Here is a 24623-nt window from a genome sequence, read left to right on the forward strand (position 1 = left end):
AATACACTATAGTTTTTATCCCACATTCGTTCGCGTTCACTAAGTGAGGCCTCCACGAATAAAAACTAAACAGGTAAGAGTTGGCAGATGCTCGCACACCTGCCCGCCCCCGAAGGTCCCACTCCGTATAAAAGGTCGCTTACATTTTTATATTTCACTGAATATAACTGATATCATACAAGAAAGAAAATATTACAATAAAACTAGCCTTATCTAATTACTATACAAATCATGCCCGCGTGGAATGGTGCTAAGAATACTGGCTGCATTTCCACGCTGAACAGCCAGGCTGATCCGTTGCGCAAAAAATGAGCCAGCCCTTCTGTCACCCGATGAGGCTATTAAACGCGGTGAAATGTCTCGTAAAAATTTTTTGCACTAAGAATTAATATTTATTTTTTATTTATTTTTTAAATTTTTTTTTTCATACAAGATGATTTTCAAAACGTAAACCTGACTAGATACCTAGTACCTATTCCTATATTATACCTGCCTAGTGCCTACTCTAAAATGCCATCACGAACTTTTTTATAATATTTTATAGGAATCTATCTACAAGGAATTTCATTCGATACCAAGCTTCTTACTAAATTCAGTACGATAATGATGTCTACTTTTTGACTTCTTGGTCAAGTCTTATCTTCCAAAAAAATTGTCCTAGGAAAAAGTGGACATTAATGATTTCACGAACTCCCAGGGATATCACGAAATCCCGGAGAGTCCACAAGAGTCTAGTCTAATGAAATGATATTATACCTACTAACCATTGATAATGGCAGTGTAGTATACTTTGTTTGTTATATCAGTAGATTTGTTTAGTGAAATGAAGTTTTTTTTAAAGTATTAATTGGTAGAACCTTCTTTTTAACTTCGACTAAGTTAAGAAAAGTATCTACCTACCTAGAAGCATCTCGTGGCATCTTCGCCGCACGCGACTCAATTTTTTTCTGTTGATTGCCTTTTTAGAAAAAGTAAAAGTTACTTTCACTATTTATAACATACTTGGATCGTTTATCGATCGTTTTTGTAATTGTTTTGATAGTGGTTTTCTCACTCTCAATATCTTATTCCAATGCCAATTTAATACCGATCTTTTATTTACATTTTTTGCTCCTTCTCAGTAGGTATAGTATAAACACTTTCAAGGCGCATTCGACTACACAGCAATTTAATAAACTCCAAACGCTTGTCTAGGAGATAGCCTACTGAAGGAGGGCTACTTGGACCACGTCAGTTGTCAAATCTATTGTACTCATACCTAAACCTACTTACTCCATTAACTCCAAATTACCTAAACAAAGAGCGATACAACCTCAGATTAGACTTAATCTGAGGATAAAATGGTACCTACCTACCGACGAAATCTAAGGATAAAACAGATAAAACGTATGGGGAAACTCAGGCTCTAGCCTATTATATGCCGCTTAGCTTGGATCATGGCTTGGATCTTGCCTCATGATGGAATGTGGCATAATTTGTGTTCCCGCGATTACGTTGCAAAATAATTATGTTGCAGGATAATTGGAAAAAAATGAGCATTTATGCAAATTAGTACAGAAATCTTTCCATGGTAACTGACAAATAAAGCGATTCGAGATAAGAGCCACCGAGCCATCAGCCAGGCTGATGGTAAAGCAAATATTGACAGCGGGTATTTGCATTCCAGTACTAATTTATTCACAAGCACTTAACCGTGCCGTGTCTATGTTCGAGTCAATCTTTCCAACTGTTTTATGAGTTTGTCCGTTATTTTAATTTATGTTTTTTTGCAAGATTTTAATTAGATTCTGATTTTACGGCGGTTCATTATCAACTTTTATGATTTCACTAATACAGTAAAAGTTAAAACATATTTTCATACTAAAATTAATTTAAATGGTAAATTCTTTTGACGTGAGCACGATACTAAAAATTAGAATATTAACTGATTTTAATAGGAGCCTCAGATACCTATCTGAGTGCGTTATAAAAATTCTATTAATTTTAATTCAATAGCAGAAACAGAGCAACACAATTTACATACCTACCTAAGTTAACCTGCAATGAAAAACAAAACTCAAGTGCAAAAACAGATCTAGGACAAAATCAGTTTCCGATAAGATGCCGACGGCCGTGTGGTCCAAATCAAGTACAGCCAGAATAGGCCAGAGTTCCCGTTTTCCGTCTGCCAATGTGCTCTGGACATTATACGAGGTACCGGAGGGCCTCGGGACAATCACCTCGCCTCGCCCGCGCGTCCCAAGGACGCAGGCCATTCATAAAATAGTTCACGCGTTTTCAATATAACATTCGCATGCTGGCTGGTTCTATCAAAAGCCGTGTAAGAATGAATCGGGGTTTAGATTTCAAAAGTATGGGCCAGTGGGTAAAATTGGCCTACAAGTATAAATTACAAAATAACACCCCCGACACCGACAAGTGAAGGTTACAGTAAGCTCTAGAAAAGACCTGATAACTTTCAAACGGCTGAACCGATTTTCTTGGATTTCTTGGATTATATTTTTATTTACTTGGAACACTCTCGATCAAGCCACCTTTCAACCAAAAAAAACTAATTTAAAATCGGTTCATCAGCTTAGGAGCTACGATGACACAGACAGATACACAGATACACAGATACACAGATGCACAGATACACACGTCAAACTTACAACCCTCTTTTTGGGTTAAACAGCGACTTTAGCAGCCCCTAATCTTTTTCTGTAAGTTAGGTAGATCGCCCTCAAGTCTGTCCTCAAATCCTCATCGGCATAAATAACGTCATCATCTTCAAAGCTATTCAGTCCTAGGTGGTCTAAGGTCAAAAATAGATTCCTTCCAGCTTCGAACTCCCAAAAATATTAATATCCTTTTCCACTCCGTCAATTAACCTGTCTATTTAAAGGGCTTAAATCCTCTCCTCGGTATCTACGGCCCTCTGGTTGCTATTTTTTAGATAGGGTCATCCGTGAGATGCGTTGAATCTTTGTTTTTTGCGTATAAAAACGTAAAAGTGGACGTAAGTGTTTATATACTTGGCAAATATGTATACCTTACAGACCATTATGTAGCTAAGTACATCGATTATCGATATCAATGCATTATCTCATCTCTTTTATCTTGCTCCGAGATTTCTTCGATCAGTTTACCTCCTAAAGCTAGTTTACCAGCTAAAGAAAAATACATCAAGAAAGACAATCACATATTTCTGTGCAGACAATGCTAGCCCGAATGTTACATCACTAATTTCAATTTATAGCCCATTACTCGTAAGGTGCCCATGCACTTGAACTGAACTGCGCGTCGCGGCAGCGCCCCGCACGATATTCTCTCCAGCCGCGACGCGCGTACCGCCCCGCACGATATTCTCTCCAGCCGCGACGCGAGTACCGCCCCGCACGATATTCTCTCCAGCCGCGACGCGCGGCAGTGACGTGCTACGCGGTACGCGCGTCGTGGCTGGAGAGAATATCGTGCGGGGCGCTGCCGCGACGCGCAGTTCAGCTGCAGTTCAGTTCAAGTGCGTGGGCACCTTTAATGTTCTCACTCCGTCTGCCCGGAACCGTTTCCCCAACAGTTAGCTGTTGTGCTTTGCAAGCGATGAGCATTGTAAGAGCAAGTAATCAGATTTCCGAGACAATAGTGTTTCACTCGTCTGAGTGAGACAGATCGCGGGTAGGGCTACCATAATTCAGTTTTTTTTTTTCGGACAGTCTTAAAATCACAGCACATTATAAGATGGCTATTGTTCTGTGCTGTACTTAAAACTGTTATAACTCTGTCTTGAGCCATGACTCAACGGGCAAAGACCACTAAACGGATTGGACTGAAACTTATAACTTTTCAAAGCGTAACATGCTTAGTAGGAACATGAATAAATGTATGAGATTGGTAAATTGAGTATAGATTGGTAGTAAACTTGAATAATACTCTAACTTTGAAAATTTAAGTAGGCACTAAAAATCAGATTTTAAAAATGACACTTTTACTGTAGTAAGTAAAAATGTTAGACCCTTGTCATATGCAAAAACCCGCTTATTTATTAGACCTGCAATATATGAACTGCTATTTAAAATAACATAAAAATAATAATAAACAGGAAAATATTTGTAACAATTATCTGTAGAAAAAACATGAGATTGGGACGCACAATTTTTATTTTAAACTAAGTAGACCTAGGTGCATTAAACATTGACTAATATACTTAAATCTATGATTCTACAGCACTTAGTTATCGATATAATTGTATGGTTACTGTAGCTTGGATTGATGTGAGCATTCCGTTAGAAGGTTATTGACCACCTGCGTTCATAACGTGGTAATTATGTCCTTTCTTAGACTTCACTAGCTTTTCACCGCGGATTTGCCCGCGTATTCACACACCCGTACAATTTAACTAGAGTACCTACTTAAGAGAAATACCAAAACTGCCTTCTTTAATAATTCACGATTCAAGGCCAAAGAGCTTTATAAAGTTTAATTTAAACAACAGTGTTCTCAAAAATGATATGGTCGTTATTAACAAATACTACGTTCAGTAACTTATTGATTGAATACTACAGATAGATAGAAATAATATTGACATCCGAAGCTAAACATTTCTTCATGTCGTTAAGAATATTGTGGCTAAAAATCCTACCTATTTACTATGACAGTTATTAAAATACCCGGTTGCCATTTTTATATAGAAATGTAAGAAAAATAAAAACAGCCCTAATGTAGTAATATCTAAAAGGCTGCAAAATATTCAAAATAGTGCCTATTTCCAGTAGTTCACAGCACTGCAAGAAGAATATCAATAGTGGATTGTCAAGTTTATATTTTCATACATCAAGGGATATACAAAATTGGCGTTCTATTATTTTACAACTTTCTCTACCACAATCATCCACCGCGAAGAAAATTATTGGCATACCATAAACTTGATACATTCCGGGCATACTGTTTATTGCTCATCTATCTCGCTTGATATTCCAGTATTAAAGAGTATAATATTATGAATATATGAGGATCTAGTAGCTTTTTTCTATAATGATTTATGGATGTGAAAGCAACGGACTCGACCTTGATTGATGACTTTAATGTTGCTTTTATAGCTTCTTATATAAATCTTGTATAAATCTCATCAAATAGAAGACTATACTCAGAAAAAGATTACATATAGGCTTTTTACTAGCCCTAATTTCTTAATCTAGCTCTTTTATGGCTTCATCTGTATGGGATTTGTGACTCTTGAAATATCGCCATTATTATCATCATAATATCGGCGTGTAGAAGTTGAACATATATAGTCACTAAGCTTTCCCTAATAAATGCGTTTTTCATCAAACCGCTTCCCATCATATCCTTGTTACCCATATACCCGTTATCCATAGGTATACCCTACCCGTCAGTCTTACATCGTACCAGAAGATGCCTATCATAAGCGCGTCCATCTACATTTCCCATATTTTCAATATTGGTTCAGCAGTGCAAATATAATATTAGAAGCATCTACTCTTTATTATTATTATTATAAGCATACCTCTAAAACTTTTTTTTAACTTTTTTACTACTACATCGTCTACTCTTAGCCATTGATAAATAATGGTTGATCCTATTACAGTAAAAATTATGTTAAACATGTAATAACTACAGCTGCTTTTACTAATGCTGTGACAGACAAACTTATTACATTTATAATCTTAAATGTAAACACTAAACAGTAAATTCTAGACTTATTCAATAAGAGAAATTAAGTACATTCAATTGTTTATTTAAACAAAGTACTCTCTTAAAGATGTTCTATTCAAAAATATTAGACAAAAACCTCGGTTCCAGGTCGGATAACGATCAAATTATAATTGTACCGTGGTAAAAACAAACGAGCATTAGCGCGGAAGTTCTGCGTACATCGAGGTCGGATCGCATTGTTTTGCTGCTGCGTAGGTACTTTGTTACAAAAACCGATGTATCGGACAGCTCTTTCCATGAAGAAAACATCGCGTTATATTTGAGGAGCTGGTGAACAAAACTGTGTGATTACAATAGGGATGATGACTACTAGTCAAATCAGCGACTTTTTATCAAACATCAAAACGCTCTCGCTTAGTATGGGTGCTTGTATGAAATACACAGATGTTATAAAATTTGACGTCCTTTTTTGTTTAAATCGATAATTTAAAAAATCGAATGTGGATTTTACGAATTTTGGAAGACACTTTATTTAATAATTACTAAAAAATAATTTATTTTTGACCTAGGCATCATCCTCATTCTGATAAAATACTTACATACTTTTTATTTATTTAATCCGGATGTTTCTAGTCCATTGAATACAAATCTGAACTAATGGTTTAAAACCGTATTGCATCTAATAATAATAATAATAATAATAAATTTATTGAGCAAAACATAAACACATAAACACACAAATTTAAACACTGTTGAACAATGTACTAAGACTAGATTATTATACAATTTGGTACTTAACAAATTTTTGATGACAAAGTAAGATAATTAGTAATTAGTAACATAGCTTTGTTTTTGAGTGTTGCAAGATCAAGGACTGGCTATCCTAGCTAGATTTTTTACATCTGTGTTAAGGATAGCCAGCCCTCTCCCTCAGTTATCTAAAAATAAATAGGGAAATAAAAAAGTAGGGTGCACAGTGTGTGGGTGTGTGTTTGTATGTGAGTTTCTGTGTCTGTGCGTGTGTGTGTGTGTGTGTGTGTGTGTGCGTGCGTGCGTGTGTGTGTGTGTGTGTGTGTGTGTGGGTCTAAAGTTACAAATAAGAATTCAAACTATAATTCATTTTTATGCAAAACCTATTTCGCTAAAAATGAGGCCAAAGTTCGTCTTTTCGATAAAAATGGTAAAGTTACAGTAAAGTACAGCTTTAATTCAGTTCTTTGCTCATCTCCTTAAATTTTATTTTGTGCAGTAATTATACCGTTTTGTTCGTCAGCTCTTCATTTGAATTTCACAAGATATACGTAGGTATACACACAATATGTATGCCCTCTATCGATGGTATTGATAAAGATCCTTATACGGTTTGATGATATTCTTTATCTTCCATTGTTGCATCATTAAAAAAATAAGTAAGTAGGTACATATTCTCAATGAATATGATAACATATTAAAAAAAAAATTAAAAGTAGGTACCGTAAGATAAAACGGCACAACACTTTTCGAAATTCAGGACCTTTCCCAGATTTCCTGGTTATCTAGCTACCCTACTGTCTAAATACGACTCTATTATAAGAAGGAGTCTATGCCATAGACGCCATAGATTACTTTTCTGGTAAAGTTAAATTTCGTTGATTTTTACTTCTAAAACATCTAACTATTTACCTAAATAGGGAGAATAAGTACTAATATAGGTAGCATCCAAGAAAAAATGTGTGGGAACCTTTTACTTTTGCGAACATTCAAAAAACGCCATGATTTTCTTATACGGTAATATCGGTACCTAGATGCCGTGCTAATAGCCGTGTAACTACAGACTGTCGTTGTAACAGTATCGATAATTCGATATCGATTTGTCGAACATTGTGGTCTAGCACTAGCCGAATAAAACCTCAGACTAAGTATATAATATAAGTCTATGAATCTATAAATCTATGGTCGAAGAATAAAACAACTAGCCTACCTTTCTAGTGTCTATTGATTGTGGGCAAGCAATTGATGATTTACTTTCATAAAATAGGTAATCGTGAATGCACAAACTCGGTAGGTAAGTACATGTAAGTTGGTACTCCTATTCACCTATTTAATTAGAATAGTATGGTCTACTGAATTACTGACTATCGCAGCATTCGACGCAACAGCGTCTATAGCAATTTCAGTTCTGTAGGTAGATCTGAAAAATATTCCTCATACATAGGGTTGCCAGGCCTTAAAATACAAGAGCCGAACTCGGCGCTTGATTAGGCCAAACAATATTTTGCCCTAAAAACCGGACAATCTTTTTTAACAACCAAAAATAACAACCTATTTAGGGTTCTGTACTCGGAGAGTGACAACGGGACCATATATTAGCTACTAAGTCGTCCGTCTGTCCGTCCGTCTGTCTGTCTATCTATCAGCTGTATCTCATGAACCGTAATAGGGAGACGTTTGAAATTTTCAATGGTGTTAAAACAAAAAATAATTAAATTTCAAAATGGCTGCTTATAAATAAGAAATGTAAAAGTGTGTATGACAACTGAATAATAATTGTAAACGCAAATATTTATTTTTTGATATAATGTGTAGCTAGGTACCAATGTAATTAACAGGGCTCTCTCCGTCACTCGTTTTATACAATCGTAGTTCCAATTTCATATGAATATTAAGCAACCAAAGTTCATGAAATTTTGCAGACGTAGGTATTCTAGAAACTAATATCTGTGTCTGTGGTGTTTTAGATTTTTCTAAAAATATGTAGTTTTAAAATTACAGGGGCTCAAAGATTTGTATGAAAATTGTTTAAGACCGCGTAACTTTGAAAACGAATATTTTAACAGAAATCTGGAAAACCACAGACATAGATATTAGTTTCTAGAATATGTCTGCAAAATTTCATGGACTTTCGGTTGCTTAATATTCAAATGAAATTGGAACTACGATAAGTATGAAACAAGTGACGGAGAGAGCCCTCTTAATAAGAAGTTAAAATGTAAGTAATAGTTAACGACATGAAACCAATGCCTTAGATACATGATTCAAATATTATGTTAATTGCATTAGGAGGCTAACACAACGCCGCGCCTACTTTGCGCAAAATTATAATTTCAAATAACTTCGCTTGATTGAATTCAACGTCTCATAAGTTTTGCGCAAGTAGCGCAAGCTGTTTCATGGAATTCCTGAGCCAAATGCAAATGGCAAAAACGGTCAGTTCGAATGTAGGTACCTACCCAGATACACGAGAGAAAACTTACATGGGTTTTCTTTTTGCTAACATATTATGATCTATACATATAATAAAATTGTAGAAAAGTGGTGTCTGTACAATGGAAATATATAAAAAAAAGTAGCAGGGGTTGTTATTATATCGATGCCGAACCCGAAATTGTAATTAATATTTTTTTGTCTGTTTGTCTGTTTGTCTGTGTGTTTGTGCACGCTAATATCAGAAACGGCTTATTCGATTTAGATACAGTTTTCACTAATATTCACTTAACACTTCACTTAACATTTAATGTTTATTTCATGTCAATCGGTTCATAAATAAAAAAGTAATGTCAATTTAAAGAATCACGGTATGCTGCCCGAAAAGTCACTATTACACGCGAACGAAGTCGCGGGCACAGCTAGTTTCAAATAAGGGCCTTAGACGTTACCATTTTATTAATTCTAAGTTCACTTGATCGCAATCACACATAGAATCTAGGGCTTAGTAGAGTCATCTCTTATAATAATCATGTTCACATAATGCGCCCGAGGTCCCTTGTGGTCCGAAAGCTTTATAAATATGCTATTTTTAACCCCCGACCCAAAAAGAGGGGTGTTATAAGTTTGACGTGTGTATCTGTGTATCTGTGTGTCTGTGTATCTGTGTATCTGTGTATCTGTGTATCTGTCTGTGGCATCGTAGCGCCTAAACGAATGAACCGATTTTAATTTAGTTTTTTTTGTTTGAAAGGTGGCTTGATCGAGAGTGTTCTTAGCTATAATCTAAAAAAATTGGTTCAGCCGTTTAAGAGTTATCAGCTCTTTTCTAGTTTTCTTGTAGAAAAGAAGGTTAGATAACCGTTAGGGTCATAATATTATGTCAATAGACAAATGTCAAGCTGTCAAGATGGACGTTGCCTAAATACATAATTATTTATTTGAAAATGATGTTTTGGAAAACTCAAATAGTTTGGATCGTCGGGGGTGTTATAAATTTTTAATTTACACTTGTTATTATATACGAAAGAATCGTAGCTGTCACTTGAAAATACTGAAAGTACAGTTTGCACGCAAAATACTTTGTTTGCTTAGTTCTACAAAATGCATCACTAAATGCATTATGCAACGGATCGACGTGATTTTTGCATAGGTACGCACAATATATGGAAAGTGACCATAGGCTACTTTTAATTCCTGAAAATCACTAAGTTCCTGACAAATAAAGACGGGATTTAAAAAAACCTTTTTTTTATTTTTTTTATTAACTATCAAATATTGAATGTTTTACAATCTGCTTTTAACAAAACAAAAAACCACTAAGGTTTACCTAAACTAAGTAGATAGGTATAAATTTTTAAGCTTGTATAAATCATTTGAACCAATCGATTTCTAACAGGCAATTTAACAATTCAGGACAGACAGGAATTTCTAAAATTTAACACAGCATCCACAATAAGTACTTACAATAAAATGAAAATTGCCGCGAAGTTTTCATCAGGGCTAGAAGTTAATGTTTTACGTGGTGGAGATCGAAGTCATTTTTTGAAATCCGCGCGAATTCGCTGCTAGTTTAAATCGCCACTAAATAGCTGCCTACCTAATTCACCTAACTCAAAATAGGTTGGTACCATGGTACTACCTACCTACCAAGTACCAACTCATTTAGAATTCTGCACTTGCAACGTAACGTATGTGGTGGTGATCTAATATCTGAATTTGTAGAATTTGCTTACCTAGAAACATTTTTGCACGTAGGTAACTCCAGCTTATTTATCATTCAGTAGTGGCAGTAGTGTACCTATTTTGGTGACCTTATAAAGGTAAACGCACACACCCGCAAGAGCCGCAAGGCTTTAGAGGCTCATTTTTCTGAACTGCACCGCTGAATGCGAGTGATTTCAGCAGCATCAGACGTGCCGTAAAAGCTTTAAGCAGGGGTTCTTCTTCTTTTGCTTTTGGGCTATGCAGGTTCATGAATACCCCGTATCACTTTGGCCGTCTCCGATCCATTGTGATCCCCTGCACTTCATATTTCCTTCTAAAAACCTGTGGCCGCCAGCTAGATAGGTACTGCAGCACTTTTCTGACTGGAACTGCATCTTCTGGGTATACAATGTGTTTCCCTAGATGAATGCTAAGTTTATGCATTAGAGCGGGGCAAAAGCAGACTATGTGCATCGGAATCTCGACAGACTCCTGGGCAGGGTTACGTCAGCGCTCATCTCTGCTAGGCTAAAATACCTGTGATGATTGCGGCTCGATTCGATGCGGGTACCTACTTGTTGTATTTCACATTATCATCGCCAACCGTTAGACGTCCACTGCTGGACGCAGGTCTTTAGTAGGGACTTCCACCCGCCACGATTTTGCTCCACCTAATCCAACTGCTTTCTGCAATTCGTTTAATGTCTGTCTACCTAGTGGTAATGTTCCAACGCGAGGTCGCCATTCCAGCACCTTGAGACCCCAACTTTGGTCATTTCAACTTCGCAAGCTGCTGAGCTGCTGAGCTATGTTTTTTTTTTTCTTTAAATCTGGCTTTACTCTGATTAGCCAATGTCAAGTTTGTGATATTTTCAAGTTATTGAATTTATACAAGTATGGACTCCGTCTGCGCCGGCGCCCGCCGACACACGCGCGGCGCCCCTTTAGAGCGCTTCCCAGTCAGTTCCACCACCAAAAAACACCAACTAACACAAAAACCAGCCACTCCTAACAAAAAAAAACACTCCAAACAAGCACAGCACGCGCGCCAGCAAACGCCATCACAGACGAAGTCCCTGAGCTATGTTTCACATTATAAATCTCTTGAAATATCTTTTCGTCAAAACACGAGACCTAAGACGAAATGATTCTTATATTCATACAACTAGAAAAAGAAGTGGAAGAGAAAGAAACTTCTTTAGCTCCGAAAATAATAAAAAAATACTTACTTAAGCACCTACACTACCAACGGAATACAGTTTACTTCCTGACATTTAAAAACTTGTTACAAGTATGGCGTAGGAAGATAGCTTGAAACCTGCCTAGTCACTAATCACTGTTTACTTTTGCGCAAAATGAACCTACCCATAAAACATAATATAATAATGGTAATTGATAATTATTGTGGACAAGCGTGTGCCTAGAATGAATAAAGAAAAAGGTAATTTATTGATTTCTATCCGTAATTACTGTCTCCATATAAACAATGCTACTCTGTTTTTGCAACAAGATCAACTATGATTATACCTACTTAGCTACCACCCATTTTCCGACTTCTGCTAAGTTAACGTGATGGAAGTTACAACTTCTATTTCATCTATAACTATTAACGATACTTTCCTTTACTCTAGGTTGGTGTTATCAACAGAATAAATGAGAAATTCAAAAAAAATTAGAACGACGAAAATCATTAACAAATCTACAGTTACAAAAATGTAGGTTAATTTAATAAAAATCTTTAAATTATATTGGCAAAAAATAATAATAAACTAGGTAGGTAGGTATACAATATACATACTTAATACTTAACAAAGTTTTTTTTATTCATCCCACAGTCAACATTTCATGAACTAATAAGGATGCATTGATTTTCATTTTGAAAAGGCAAACAAAGTCCCGATTCGTAATAAAGATAAAGCTAAAGTGCATCTTTTCTTGACATAACCGCGCCTCATCAGTTCGCATGACGCGGCGGATTCTGTGGAGAGAAACCTCGCCGTCTAAATCGAAAGTAAAATCGTAATGATTGGACTCATCTGCCTTGTTTTTGCCGATTTGCGATGTCAATGTGTCTTGATCTTTTTCTGAATTCGTGGAATCTATACCTACTCAGAAATAAAATTTAAGTACCTATCGTGTCTGTTTGATCGGTCTAATCTTCGGAATGGCTAAACCTATTTTGACGGAACTTTCACAGACAAGTAGAGGATTAACCAAAGAGTAACATTGTTACCTGTTATCTGCCAAAGCCACTATGATCTAAACTTCATAGTCGTTTATCGTTCCTCAATGTGTTGGGGACAATTCGCAGAGAAACTTTCAGCTTTTATAAAATAACAAAAGTCTAGCCCTCACGGGCTCTTTCTCTATAATAGATACTTAGATTAAAAAAAAAAATCACAGATTCTATACATCGATGTCAACCACAGAACAAAACGATACGTGCCCTGTACTATTATTTATGTATTCGGAGCTTAGGTGAATGAAAAAACACTAGTTAATTCCTAAATAGCAGTTAGCTAATGCTTAAGAGTTAAGTACCGTACTATTTCAAAATACTTATATCTAACCACATATTTTTTTATAAAGTTCAAATACCTACCATGATCTTTTGAATTATTATTATTATCAAATGGTCAAAGGTCTATGGTCTGTGACGATGTAACTCTGAAGTAGGTAGGTAAGTCTCAGTAATGTGCTTAGTCACTTTCCACCTGTTACCGTCGTTATTCATAATAAACCGTACTAAACAACTTCCATCAATATACTTCACTATCATCAAGCCTGTGGACGTCCACTGTTGGACATAGGCCTTCCCTAAAGAGCGTCACCAGACCCGGTCCTCACCTTTCCTCATTCAGCCACTCCCCGCCAGCCGCGTTATCCCACACTACGCTTGCTTAAACGCGGTCTCCACTCAAGGACTTTCCGGCTCCAACGGCCATGGCCATACGACAGGCATGGCCTGCCCACTTCCACTTCTGCAGCTTGCTAATAAGTTTGGGCTATGTCAGTGACCTGGATTCTCCCGCGGATCTCCTCATGGATCTTATCCCTCTAGGAAACTCCTAACACATAGCTCTCTCCATAGCTCTCTGAGCAACTTTGAATTTGTTGACAAGGCCGTTTGTCAGTGTCTACGTTTCAGTACCATACTGTGAGGACCGGACGGTGATAGGTACTTAACTATACATTATTTAAAAGTTAAAACACGTCTCAAGTCTCAACTCTGCATCGATGAATGCGAATGCGAAATCGAAATGCGAGCGGGAAAAGTAGATCGCTAGTTGTTAAGGCTGACACATACATAACGCGTGACAGCCGCGACTTTTTTTTATTCGACAAGTTAGGCCTTGATTGCGATCTCACCTGGTAGTAAGTGATGATGGAGTTTAAGATGCAAGTCAGCTAACTTGGAAGAGGTTGTTTTAATTAGTAACCCATAGCCCTTATCGGTTTTTACGCGTTATCGTTCTAGTTTCGTGAGTTGTGGCGGCAACTGAACATGAGAGGAGGGGCATGAGTACTAATCATATATATATGTTAACCTAGGTACCTACCTACACGGTTTAAATAATACAAGGAACCAAGGAATTGGTTGAGTGGGGATTTTGTCAGGGACTTATCCGAATTCTCTCATGACAAAAACTTTTGCTTGATTTGAGTAAGAGGAATTTTACTTTTCAATTTGACAGAAAGATTAGAACTGTATTCCGTATCTCAAAAGGAAAAAGGAACTCTTATAGGATCAATTCGTTCTTCGAAATGTCTTTCGTCTGTCAACAATCCAATAGGGTACTTCCCGTTGACCTAGTATCATGTCCTAAAACACTTTAAAAAAAATTTACTAAATCATATATTTAATATTATAGTGGCGCAGTCCGTCATTAACTTGCAGTATTTTAGGTACATAAAAGGTTAATCGAAGCTCAGCCATAATCTTCAAACGGACTGCGTTGAACACGACTCGATGCTGTCTGTGTGTTAAAGCCTTAGCTCCTAAAGGTGAATTCTTTGCAAAAAAGTTGGAACGTGGAAAATAACCAGCAAATAAAAGTTTCGCTTCGACATTTGCATTAGAGACTCGCGTATTTAAATGTCTAATTTATTTCTAAAACACGTCTCTTTATCTAAATCAGGGCAATACGATCGGCAATTTAATGTTCGAAACAGGTGCTTGAAAAACTGGTTCCCTTGTAATCGCCTTACGTCTACACTGTACAAGCAAACAACTAACTCCCGGTCTTAAAATAAATTTATTACCTAAAGAAATGTGCCAAGCTCGTATTTACTCTCAGTTTAATAATTTATACCTTTAACTAGTACTACTACTACTAGACTAGACTACTACTAGAGTACTAGAGGGCTGGCTCAACCTGCCTGAAGGCACCGAGGCTCTCGTGTTATACCTCCCTACTTGTAGTCTGTGTAGATATCTAAAAGATTGCCGACAGGTATCGTGGGATGCCCCAAGGAACCAAAGCTATACGCATTTAAAATCTTCTACAATTTTGTCGCATCCCAGGCAATGAATGTCACGCGTTTCATAATAATTCCATTAAGTACCGCGTTCCTTTGTTTAGGCCTTAGATATTTAAATAAATAAATAATCTTTGTTGTTTTCTTATTCCTAGTTACATAAACATGTGTTATACATATCTATAAAATAAAATACGAAGAATTAACAATAGGCCGCAAACCCAGCATGGCCGAGCACTCACTTCACTTTTCGTCCGTTATCAGTTCATCACTCATCAGTTAAAATGTCCATAAATCTCACAGATTATCAAAAACTACACTCGAGCGAAGCTGGGGCGGATCAGCTAGTGCTAGTGGCCGTTCCTGTGTTATAGAACGATCGCGTCGATCTATGGTTTATTAATTTATACCCGTCTTGGATACCTCAGAAGTAGGATTAACTTATTATTTGCATTCTTGCTTTCTACCTTTTTGCGGCGGCTGTGGTAGGTAATTACGAAAACCACTTTTTAGTTGCAATTTTAGATTATCTACGATGATATGCCAGTTTATCCTATTTAGAATCGTGCGAAACAAATGCATCAGGCAATGCATTATCATCACATCACACTAATATTATAAAGGCGAAAGTTTGTATGTGTGTGTGTGTGTGTGTGTGTGTATGTTTGTTACTCCTTCACGCAAAAACTACTGGACGGATTTGGCTGAAATTTCGAATGGAGATAGATAATATCCTGGATTAGCACATAGGCTACTTTTTATCCCGGAAAATCAAAGAGTTCCCACGGGATTTTGAAAAACCTAAATCCACGCGGGCGAAGTCGCGGGCATCGGCTAGTACATTATAAATGGTATAAAAGGAAAAGGTGACTGACTGACTGACTGACCTATCAACGCACATTAAAATTTGTGTGGTCCTCGTGAACGAGGTCGCGGGCATACGCTACTAATTTTATAAATGGTTGTGTCATCTAAATTCTGGGGCTCTCTTGACTAAAACCGCAACCGCATTTTACAGATTTTTATTTATCGAAAAAATTACCCGAGTGCAGAACCCTCGGTGCGCGAGTCTGACTCGCACTTGGCCGGTTTTGAAAATTAAAATCTCTATTTCCAGAGTCTAAACCGTCATCACTAATGTGCGCGGGCGCACGGATGAGGCGAGGATGCGCGAGGAGGAGCTGGAGGTGGCGCTCAAGGTGGTGATAGTGGGCGACGGAGGCGTGGGCAAGTCCAGCATGATCCAGCGCTACTGCCGCGGCACCTTCACTAGAGACTACAAGAAGACCATCGGCGTTGACTTCCTGGAGCGCCAGATTGAGTGAGTAGAATACTTTGATGTAAGCTCTTCAAAGTGATAGTGGGCGACGGAGTAGTGGGCAAGTCCAGCATGATCCAGCGCTACTGCCGCGGCACCTTCACCAGAGACTACAAGAAGACCATCGGCGTTGACTTCCTGGAGCGCCAGATTGAGTGAGTAGAATACTTTGATGTAAGCTCTTCAAAGTGATAGTGGGCGACGGAGTAGTGGGCAAGTCCAGCATGATCCAGCGCTACTGCCGCGGCACCTTCACCAGAGACTACAAGAAGACCATCGGCGTTGACTTCCTGGAGCGCCAAATTGAGTGAGTAGAATACTTTGATGTAAGCTCTTCAAGGGTGATAGTGGGTGACGGAGGAGTGGGCAAGTCCAGTATGATCCAGCGCTACTATTGAAGCACCTTCAGCAGAGACTACAAGAAGACCATCGGCGTTGACTTCCTGGAGCGCCAAATTGAGTGAGTAGAATACTTTGATGTAAGCTCTTCAAGGGTGATAGTGGGTGACGGAGGAGTGGGCAAGTCCAGTATGATCCAGCGCTACTATTGAAGCACCTTCAGCAGAGACTACAAGAAGACCATCGGCGTTGACTTCCTGGAGCGCCAAATTGAGTGAGTAGAATACTTTGATGTAAGCTCTTCAAGGGTGATAGTGGGTGACGGAGGAGTGGGCAAGTCCAGCATGATCCAGCGCTACTATTGAAGCACCTTCAGCAGAGACTACAAGAAGACCATCGGCGTTGACTTCCTGGAGCGCCAAATTGAGTGAGTAGAATACTTTGATGTAAGCTCTTCAAGGGTGATAGTGGGTGACGGAGAAGTGGGCAAGTCCAGTATGATCCAGCGCAACTATTGAAGCACCTTCAGCAGAGACTACAAGAAGACCATCGGCGTTGACTTCCTGGAGCGCCAGATTAAGTGAGTAGAATACTTTGATGTAAGCTCTTCAAGGGTGATAGTGGGTGACGGAGGAGTGGGCAAGTCCAGTATGATCTAGCGCTACTATTGAAGCACCTTCAGCAGAGACTACAAGAAGACCAATGGCGTAGACTTCCTGGAGCGCCAGATTGAGTGAGTAGAATACTTTGATGTCTTCAAGGGTGATAGTGGGTAAACTACTTGGTGGTACTTGGGGAACTCCAGCAAATAAACCTACGTGGTTTCTGCTAAAGTTAACAATTATGCATTAAGATAGTAATTAGATAAGGCTAGCTTTAAGTTTTATTGTAATATTTTCAATTAAAAAAATTTTAAAATTATGCATAGATATTGTTTTTATGTAATTTTGAAAAAAAAAAAGAATTTAATTAAAACATAATACCTACTTATCTTGTATAACAGAGCCTGCGAAACGTCTATTTGGGTATACTTTCCGGAGTGGCAGATTTATTGTCGAGTTATGCTCATTGCTTGGATGTACTGTGAGCTCTTGAAGGTGGTGGGCGAGTACTAAAGTTAATATTTGTGTGATGGTTCCTAGGAAGACCTAGAGGTCGGTGGGTTGATAGAGTGGAGAAGAACATGAGGGTTTTGGGATTTCGGAACTGGATGGAAGCTGGATCTGACCGCCACCAATGGCGGAGTTTGCTTGACCAAGTCAAGGCCCACCCAGGGCTGTAGTGCTTTGTTGATGATGAACTTAACTACTTATATATATTTAAAAAAGAATATTAGTCATTTTTTTATCCATGAGTAAGTAACATTCCCCTTTCCCCTCCAACTAAGCGTTAGCTTGTGTTAGGAGTGGGTGCGACAATAGTGCAACAGGTGGGGTTTGAACCGCCGACCTTTCGGCTTTCAGTCCGCTCCTAGAACCGTTGAGCTATTGAGACTTATATTTGTGTGATGGTTTCCAGGATCGACGGCGAGGAGGTGCGGCTGATGCTGTGGGACACGGCGGGGCAGGAGGAGTTTGACGCGATCACCAAGGCGTACTACCGCGGCGCGCACGCCTGCGTGCTCGCCTTCTCCACCACGGACCGAGACTCCTTCCTCGCGCTGCATTCCTGGAAGCTTAAGGTACAACTACATACCTAATTTATTCAAAATTCAATTTTATGCAATTTAACATATACGAGTACTTTTGAATCGTCAAAAGCATCTACCACTGGTTCGGAATGCGTTTTGAGAAGAGCCAGCAAGAAACTCGGCGTATCTTCCTTCGCTTATTTAAAGTTGGTGTTTGTTTCCAAGATGAAATCCCCGAACCATAAATTTTAACTTAGCATTTTACGATGAAAATTAAAATAATTAATTATTAATTAATTTAAATGAAGACTTTTACTATGGGGATTTAGTTCAGGAACTCATCTTTATTTTGAATACTAATGTTAGTGAACCGATAAGTAAGTATACCTAATCGCTCAGATAGATAAGTATGTCACGACCCCGCGACGCACTTTCCGCTACATGCACTGTAATCTAAAACCTACTCTCACATATCGCGTATTCAACGAAATGTTTATATTCCTACACCTCCGAGTATATTCGGAGCCGGTACGTTCCGAGAAACTACCGCGGAATATTTTGCAAAGATGTCTCGCTGGTTTTACTGGTTTTTTGTGGCATTTATCATCGTCGCCGGCGAGTTGACCTGCGTTGCGACTACCAGTGAGGATCAGTGCATCGATTACTACAAAACTGGTGAAGATTTCGACTTGAACCTGTTAGTCGGCGACTGGTTCGCCGTTTACTACTGGCCACCGCTACAGAGGCAGAGAGGAAAATGTGAAATGATAAAATTTAGTACAATAAACTCATCGGAAATCGGTTGTGCTGCCGCTAATGTGCCGTCTGGATCAACAGTTCTCAAGTCGACGTACAAGAACAGCGCAGATAAAATACGAGATGTATTTTATTACGGCGCGGAGGAAGTCAAACAACAAATTCGTGATTGTAATCGCGTTTCCAAGTACATATTCATAGACTTGTTTGAAGGATACGTCATGGGCATTAACTGTTCTTCGGAAGGACGCGGGATTCTTTTGGCAAAGACGCTGCCGACGAACGAAGACTTACAGTCAGTTGTTGAGGACATACCTGTAATGACGGGACGGTTTGGGAGCCCTGATTGTTCACTTGCCCGCTAGACTTTAATAATGTGAATTAGAATTAAGAAAATAAGTACCTATTTCGTTCTTTATTAATGTTAATTAGATGACTAAGAACGGGGAGAATTTTTGTACCTACAAATATTGTTATTAATAAAACATATTTTTGTTTATTTTTATCGTATTTTTTTAAATAAAATGTGACAACAATAACCAGTTTTTTGCCTCAGTTGTTAGTCCACCAGACAACAAAGTGATCCTATAAGCGTTTCTTTTTTCCTTTTGAGATAAGGAAGCCTAAAACGCTCTCCGAGCTGATCTATCTGAAATCTGAATGGACCCATCTTATTTCTGTTTCAGGTGGAAAATGAATGTGGAGAGATTCCCACGATTATAGTTCAGAACAAAATCGATTTAATGGATCAATGTGTAGTCGGACCGTAAGTACCTATGTTCTATTTATTAGAGACCTCTATCATACAAAACGATCGATGTTCAAATCGGTGCTCATATTTAGGATTCCATATTCCAGATTCTGGTTTACCCCTTCGAGTGATACCTTGTTGATTTTAAATTAATATCATTAAGAGGTTTCTTAGACTGTTTAAGGTAAAAGATATGTAATAAAATAGGTAAGAACTAATGACTGCCAAAGTGTTTTAGTAACTAGTAGGTAATATACGAATAACAATATTGTTATTCGTAAATGGCTACAGAACACTACTTTATGCATTCCTTCTTCGCTAATGTCGATCGTTTACGAATACACATTGTGTTTGAGCATCACGCTGCGATGTTGACAAGGCTAGAGTGATTCCTAGTTCCATGTTGAATACTATAGTTACTTATTATACACTATAGACAGTAATAGTAGGTAGGTAATTGGGAGGGTAAACGGTGACTAACAGATGTTTGACATTTCAGAGATGAAGCCGAGCTAGTAGCAAGGGCACTGGGCTGTCGACTCATGCGGGCGTCTGTGAAGGAGGACGTAAACGTGGGCGCGGTGTTCCGAGCACTCGCTGCGCGCTGCCTCGCCGACATGCGTCGCGAACACTCGACCGACTCGCCGCCGCCCTGTGTGGCGCCCGTCATAGGTATACACACTCATCATAGCCTTCCTACCTGCCTTCTCCAGGGCCGACACTTCCCGTTCGTTCCTCAAAAACTGCTAACTCGCTCGGAGCTTAGCAAAAACGCGCACGAGGGACTATTAAATTAAACAAAGCGATCCTATAAGGGTTCTGTTTTCCTTTCGAGGTACGGAACCCTACAAATATCCCGCACAAGTCCCCCGAATCGGGGAAGACATCGACAGACCGGACCGCACAAAATTACGGGGGCGTCTTTGAAAAAAATAGAACTAAAGTTTCAAGACGTGTCAACGTACACAACATACTATAATCCGTACTGAGCGCTCGAGAATTCGTTCGCTTCCGACGTTAAAATAACACCGTGTGTTGATTTCGCGGCAAGTTCTCGACGGTTTTATCATTTTTTTTTTATTTTTTTTTTTCTTTAATCTGGCTTTACTCTGATTAGCCAATGTCAAGTTTGTGATATTTTCAAGTTATTGAATTTATACAAGTATGGACTCCGTCTGCGCCGGCGCCCGCCGACATACGCGCGGCGCCCCTTTAGAGCGCCTCCCAGTCAGTTCCACCACCAAAAAACACCAAACAAAAACCAGCCACTCTTAAAAAAAAAAACACTCCAAACAAGCATAGCACGCGCGCCAGCAAACGCCATCGCAGACGAAGTCCACGGTTTTATCTACGCTTCGGGGATTTTTTGTCCACCGCGGACAAAAGTCCCTCATGTGCGTAGGCTTTAAAGTTCATAGTTATGGAACATTATCTTACTTCCTTCTGCCGCAGGTACATTCACCAACCACAACAGTAACGGCACGATCCTGCTGCGACCGACCAAGCATCGGTCCGGCGGCAAGAAGAAAAACGTTCTCAAGAGCGCTTGCCGGATATTGTGAACTATGTTAATAAAACAAAGACATTTTGACGGTTATGTTTGAACTGTTTGAGTTCATTTGTGTGGAAGTGGAACCCATAGCCAGCGGTCGAGAAGAGTTCTTTGTTCCACCTTTACTTTAATCTAATCCTTTTCCTTAGGCCAAGACATTTGTGGTGTAGAGTTGACTGCGATAGGGGCAATAATTTAAGTTTTGAGGTTTGTTTAGTGCATGTTTTGGAAAGCAGTTGGCAGCACTGGTTTACGCACATCTATGTATTTGTAGTGGATTGCTCAGTAGATTTTTGACGACCTTCCTGATGTAGGTTAGTAATTGTAACGGATGATATCCGTATCTATAACTGCGGAGCATCCACGATTTAGACAGCTGCATCCGTATGACCTGTAAGGATTACGGATTATTACGGATGCGGCTGTCTACATTTTAAAAGATATCTACATAGGTACCTTTATAATTTCTATGCGGATGTCTGCGCACAACATAAAAAACACGCGCCGAGTCAAGGAGGCATGGTCACAGTGCGATTTACGATCTCATTTGTAGAACCGCTGTCATGCTAGTCCTGAAACGAGATTTTCTTACATCCGTATCCTCATCTACATCCTCAAAACCGACATTATTATCCTCGACCACATACAAGCAACGGCAAGATTTTTTTCGGACGGAAGTAACACGCTTCAGTTAAAACGAGACGGTATTATATCAGCAGTACAGCGCTCTCGTTTTAACAGTGTCTTAAGTCTAAGCTAAGTCAAAGTGCGCTCTATAGATCTCGACCTAACACCCGTATTCACAAACGTTACTATGAGGTCTCATAGTGCGCTCGAACGCACAGTGTCCGTTCCACCAATCAGATGACTGTATCACGTCAATTTACAATGATCTGATTGGTGGAAGCTACACTATGCGTTCGAGCTTACTGTGAGACCTCATAGTAACGTTTGTGAATACGGCCGTGAGTTACTCCCAAGTCGAACTGGCGCTTAAAGAAGTTTTACTTCATAAATTAATTACTTAAGAGAAACCAATACAGGTGCTTCGGATATTTTACGTTTGTAAATAAGTACTTAATATAGCTGTTAGATTAATGTAGATAGTAAATATCTTTTAGCACAAACTAATATCCTTTATTTTTTTATATACCATTACAGTTAGTTATTGGTTTATGTAAATACAGCCTTATTTTATTAATTAAACATTGTACTTATTTGTTTCAAGTGGTTTCATTTCTCTCTTACGGCCTGCACAGACGAGGGACTTTTGTCCACAAGAGGACAAAAGTCCCTACTAGTGTTTCGCCGTACTCTTAGCACATAATATTAGTCTACTGTGTGCGTTATGCAAAGCAGTTCTTAAGGGCGGCGCACATATGGCGGAGCGCAGCGCAGAGCATTCCCGCGAAGTTTTCTAATCGCGTGAATTTGTACCAGATAATGCGCGAGCACGCGCGGGACTGCGTGAGTATCCGCCCGGATGCACAATTGATTTTAGATATTATTTCAATGAGGATAATGTCGATAATATTTTGACTGTGTAAAAATGCTCTGCGCTGCGCTCCGCCATAATTATGTGTCCCGGTCCTTAGTGATCCATTTTTGTCCTCCACGGCCAAAAGTCCCTCGCCTACACAGGCCGATAATGGGGGATTCTTTGCTTGATTTAATTCTTAAATAGAAAAGCAATAAAAACACATAAATGATTAAATGTTTATTGTTTATCGTCGAAGCTAATTCATTTTATAATAAACTTATGAAATTGTGTATCAATCAAAGAACGGAATATACACGTAATGGCTATAGAAATTACACAGCGCTTGTATATACGCGCGATGTCGAAACGAGATCACGACATTTCTGGAATACAAATGTTAGAATCCAGAATACTTCAATACCTATGTAGTAACCATACTAACTTAGACTAAATATCTAAAGGCCTGCGCAGAGGAGGGTCCATTGTCCACGCAGGACAAAAGTCCCTTATCTTTTCTATGGTATTTTGCCGTACTATTAGTTCATCGTATGTGTTATGGGATACACTTCTTAGTGACCCATTTATTTGTCCTCAAAGGACAATAGTCCCTCGTCTGCACAGGCCGTAAGGGACAAGTCCCACAACGACTTTTTATAGCAATAGAGGCTCATGTCTAGATTCTGAGACGAAAACCTACCTATAGGTACTTAGTCCAAACCAAATATACTATTACTAACATAACTTCATACCAGAGCAGAGCAAAAGGTAGGTACTTTCTTAATGGTCACCACTTTTACTGTTTACAGGACCAAAGAATTTCGAACAGGATATTGATATGAATGGTATCAATTACTTTTCCTCTGGCATCTCGTTCGACCGCGCGCTTCTTAAAGCTCCTTCACACTAAGAACTTCTATAATAATTGTGACAGCTAAGAAATGCTTTTTAATATGCATCGTGTTTATGTAGCAAACTATTGATACCTAAATGATTAGAAGTTGTTATTATGTGAAGGAACCCGTACAAATCATCACTATCTATGTTAAAAATGCGAAAGTGTATCTTTTTGGTTTGTTTTCAATCACACCGCAACGGATCAGCGTGATTTCTTGCATGGATAATTTAAAGACCTCTAAGGTGACATAGGCTACTTTTATCCCAGAAAATCAGAGTTCCCACGGGAAAACCTAAATCCACGCGGACGAAGTCGCGGGCATCAGTTAGCAACTTAATAAAAACTACTGTACTTACATAAATTGTTCTGTACCTTGAGAATAACTTTTCATATTAACGCTATCTGTGTGTAAATCTGCCAAAATTGTATGAAAATGTCAAACACGACGTTTTCCATTGGGTTACCAAATCCATACCACCATAACAAAGGTTAATGGTTAAATTTAGCCCAACCCATTTTGCTTTGACAGTTGACACTCAAAGTTTAACGTTAACTTTAACCACCTTTATGAAACTGGACCTAAATGATAGATTAAAGCACAGTTAACATTAACATGAAAAGTAAGAAAAGCCTCTGCAAACATTAATTTAACGCAAACTACCTGCAGTATTGACTCTCTGATAGTAGTAAGTAATACTTGATTCCTATGTAGTTCTTAGAGTAGTGTGGAATAATTTCTGGCAGTGGTACATCACTATCGTTCCCATTATACATAATGCATAAATGGGAAAGTAATCGACATGTTTGCTCTATGAATTTTAAATTAAGTAAGTAGTTAATTTATTAATTTTTCGTCTTAATTTGAATGTTTGTTTATGTTT

General features: G+C 38.6%; 2 protein-coding genes and 1 long non-coding RNA gene across 6 annotated transcripts in view; 2 read left to right on the top strand and 1 right to left on the bottom strand.

The window, feature by feature from the left end:
* LOC123875712 (ras-related protein Rab-23) overlaps window positions 1–21406 on the top strand; it is a 35114-nt gene extending 13708 nt beyond the window's left edge. The window contains exons 2-6 of one of the 4 annotated variants that reach the window (XM_045921706.1): window positions 16139–16342; window positions 18197–18359; window positions 19751–19830; window positions 20315–20487; window positions 21268–21406. In XM_045921706.1, coding sequence (XP_045777662.1) covers window positions 16188–16342; window positions 18197–18359; window positions 19751–19830; window positions 20315–20487; window positions 21268–21377 — 681 coding nt within the window. In that variant the 5' untranslated portion in view covers window positions 16139–16187 and the 3' untranslated portion in view covers window positions 21378–21406. Of the gene's footprint in view, window positions 1–16138; window positions 16343–16385; window positions 16495–16533; window positions 16647–17381; window positions 17412–18196; window positions 18360–19750; window positions 19831–20314; window positions 20488–21267 lie in introns of those variants that run through there. The other 3 variants (XM_045921707.1, XM_045921708.1, XM_045921710.1) reach the window with 3 other exon arrangements.
* Window positions 10503–24619, bottom strand: LOC123875720. The gene is made up of 3 exons (XR_006798199.1): window positions 24255–24619; window positions 11524–11528; window positions 10503–10513 (listed from the first exon to the last, which is right to left on the bottom strand). It is a non-coding gene; the product is annotated as an uncharacterized LOC123875720 (long non-coding RNA).
* Window positions 18751–19563, top strand: LOC123875717. Its single transcript, XM_045921717.1, has one exon. The coding sequence runs from the start codon at window positions 18875–18877 to the stop codon at window positions 19427–19429; it is 555 nt and encodes a 184-aa protein (XP_045777673.1). The 5' UTR covers window positions 18751–18874; the 3' UTR covers window positions 19430–19563.
* Window positions 24620–24623: the final 4 nt, after the last annotated feature.

Source organism: Maniola jurtina, chromosome 20 (assembly GCF_905333055.1).
Source record: "Maniola jurtina chromosome 20, ilManJurt1.1, whole genome shotgun sequence".
Classification (NCBI taxonomy): Eukaryota; Metazoa; Arthropoda; class Insecta; order Lepidoptera; family Nymphalidae; genus Maniola; species Maniola jurtina.

Coding starts and splice junctions, on each gene's coding strand:
- LOC123875717 (XM_045921717.1), top strand. CDS start 18,875: ATGTCTCGCTGGTTTTACTGGTTTTTTGTGGCATTTATCATCGTCGCC.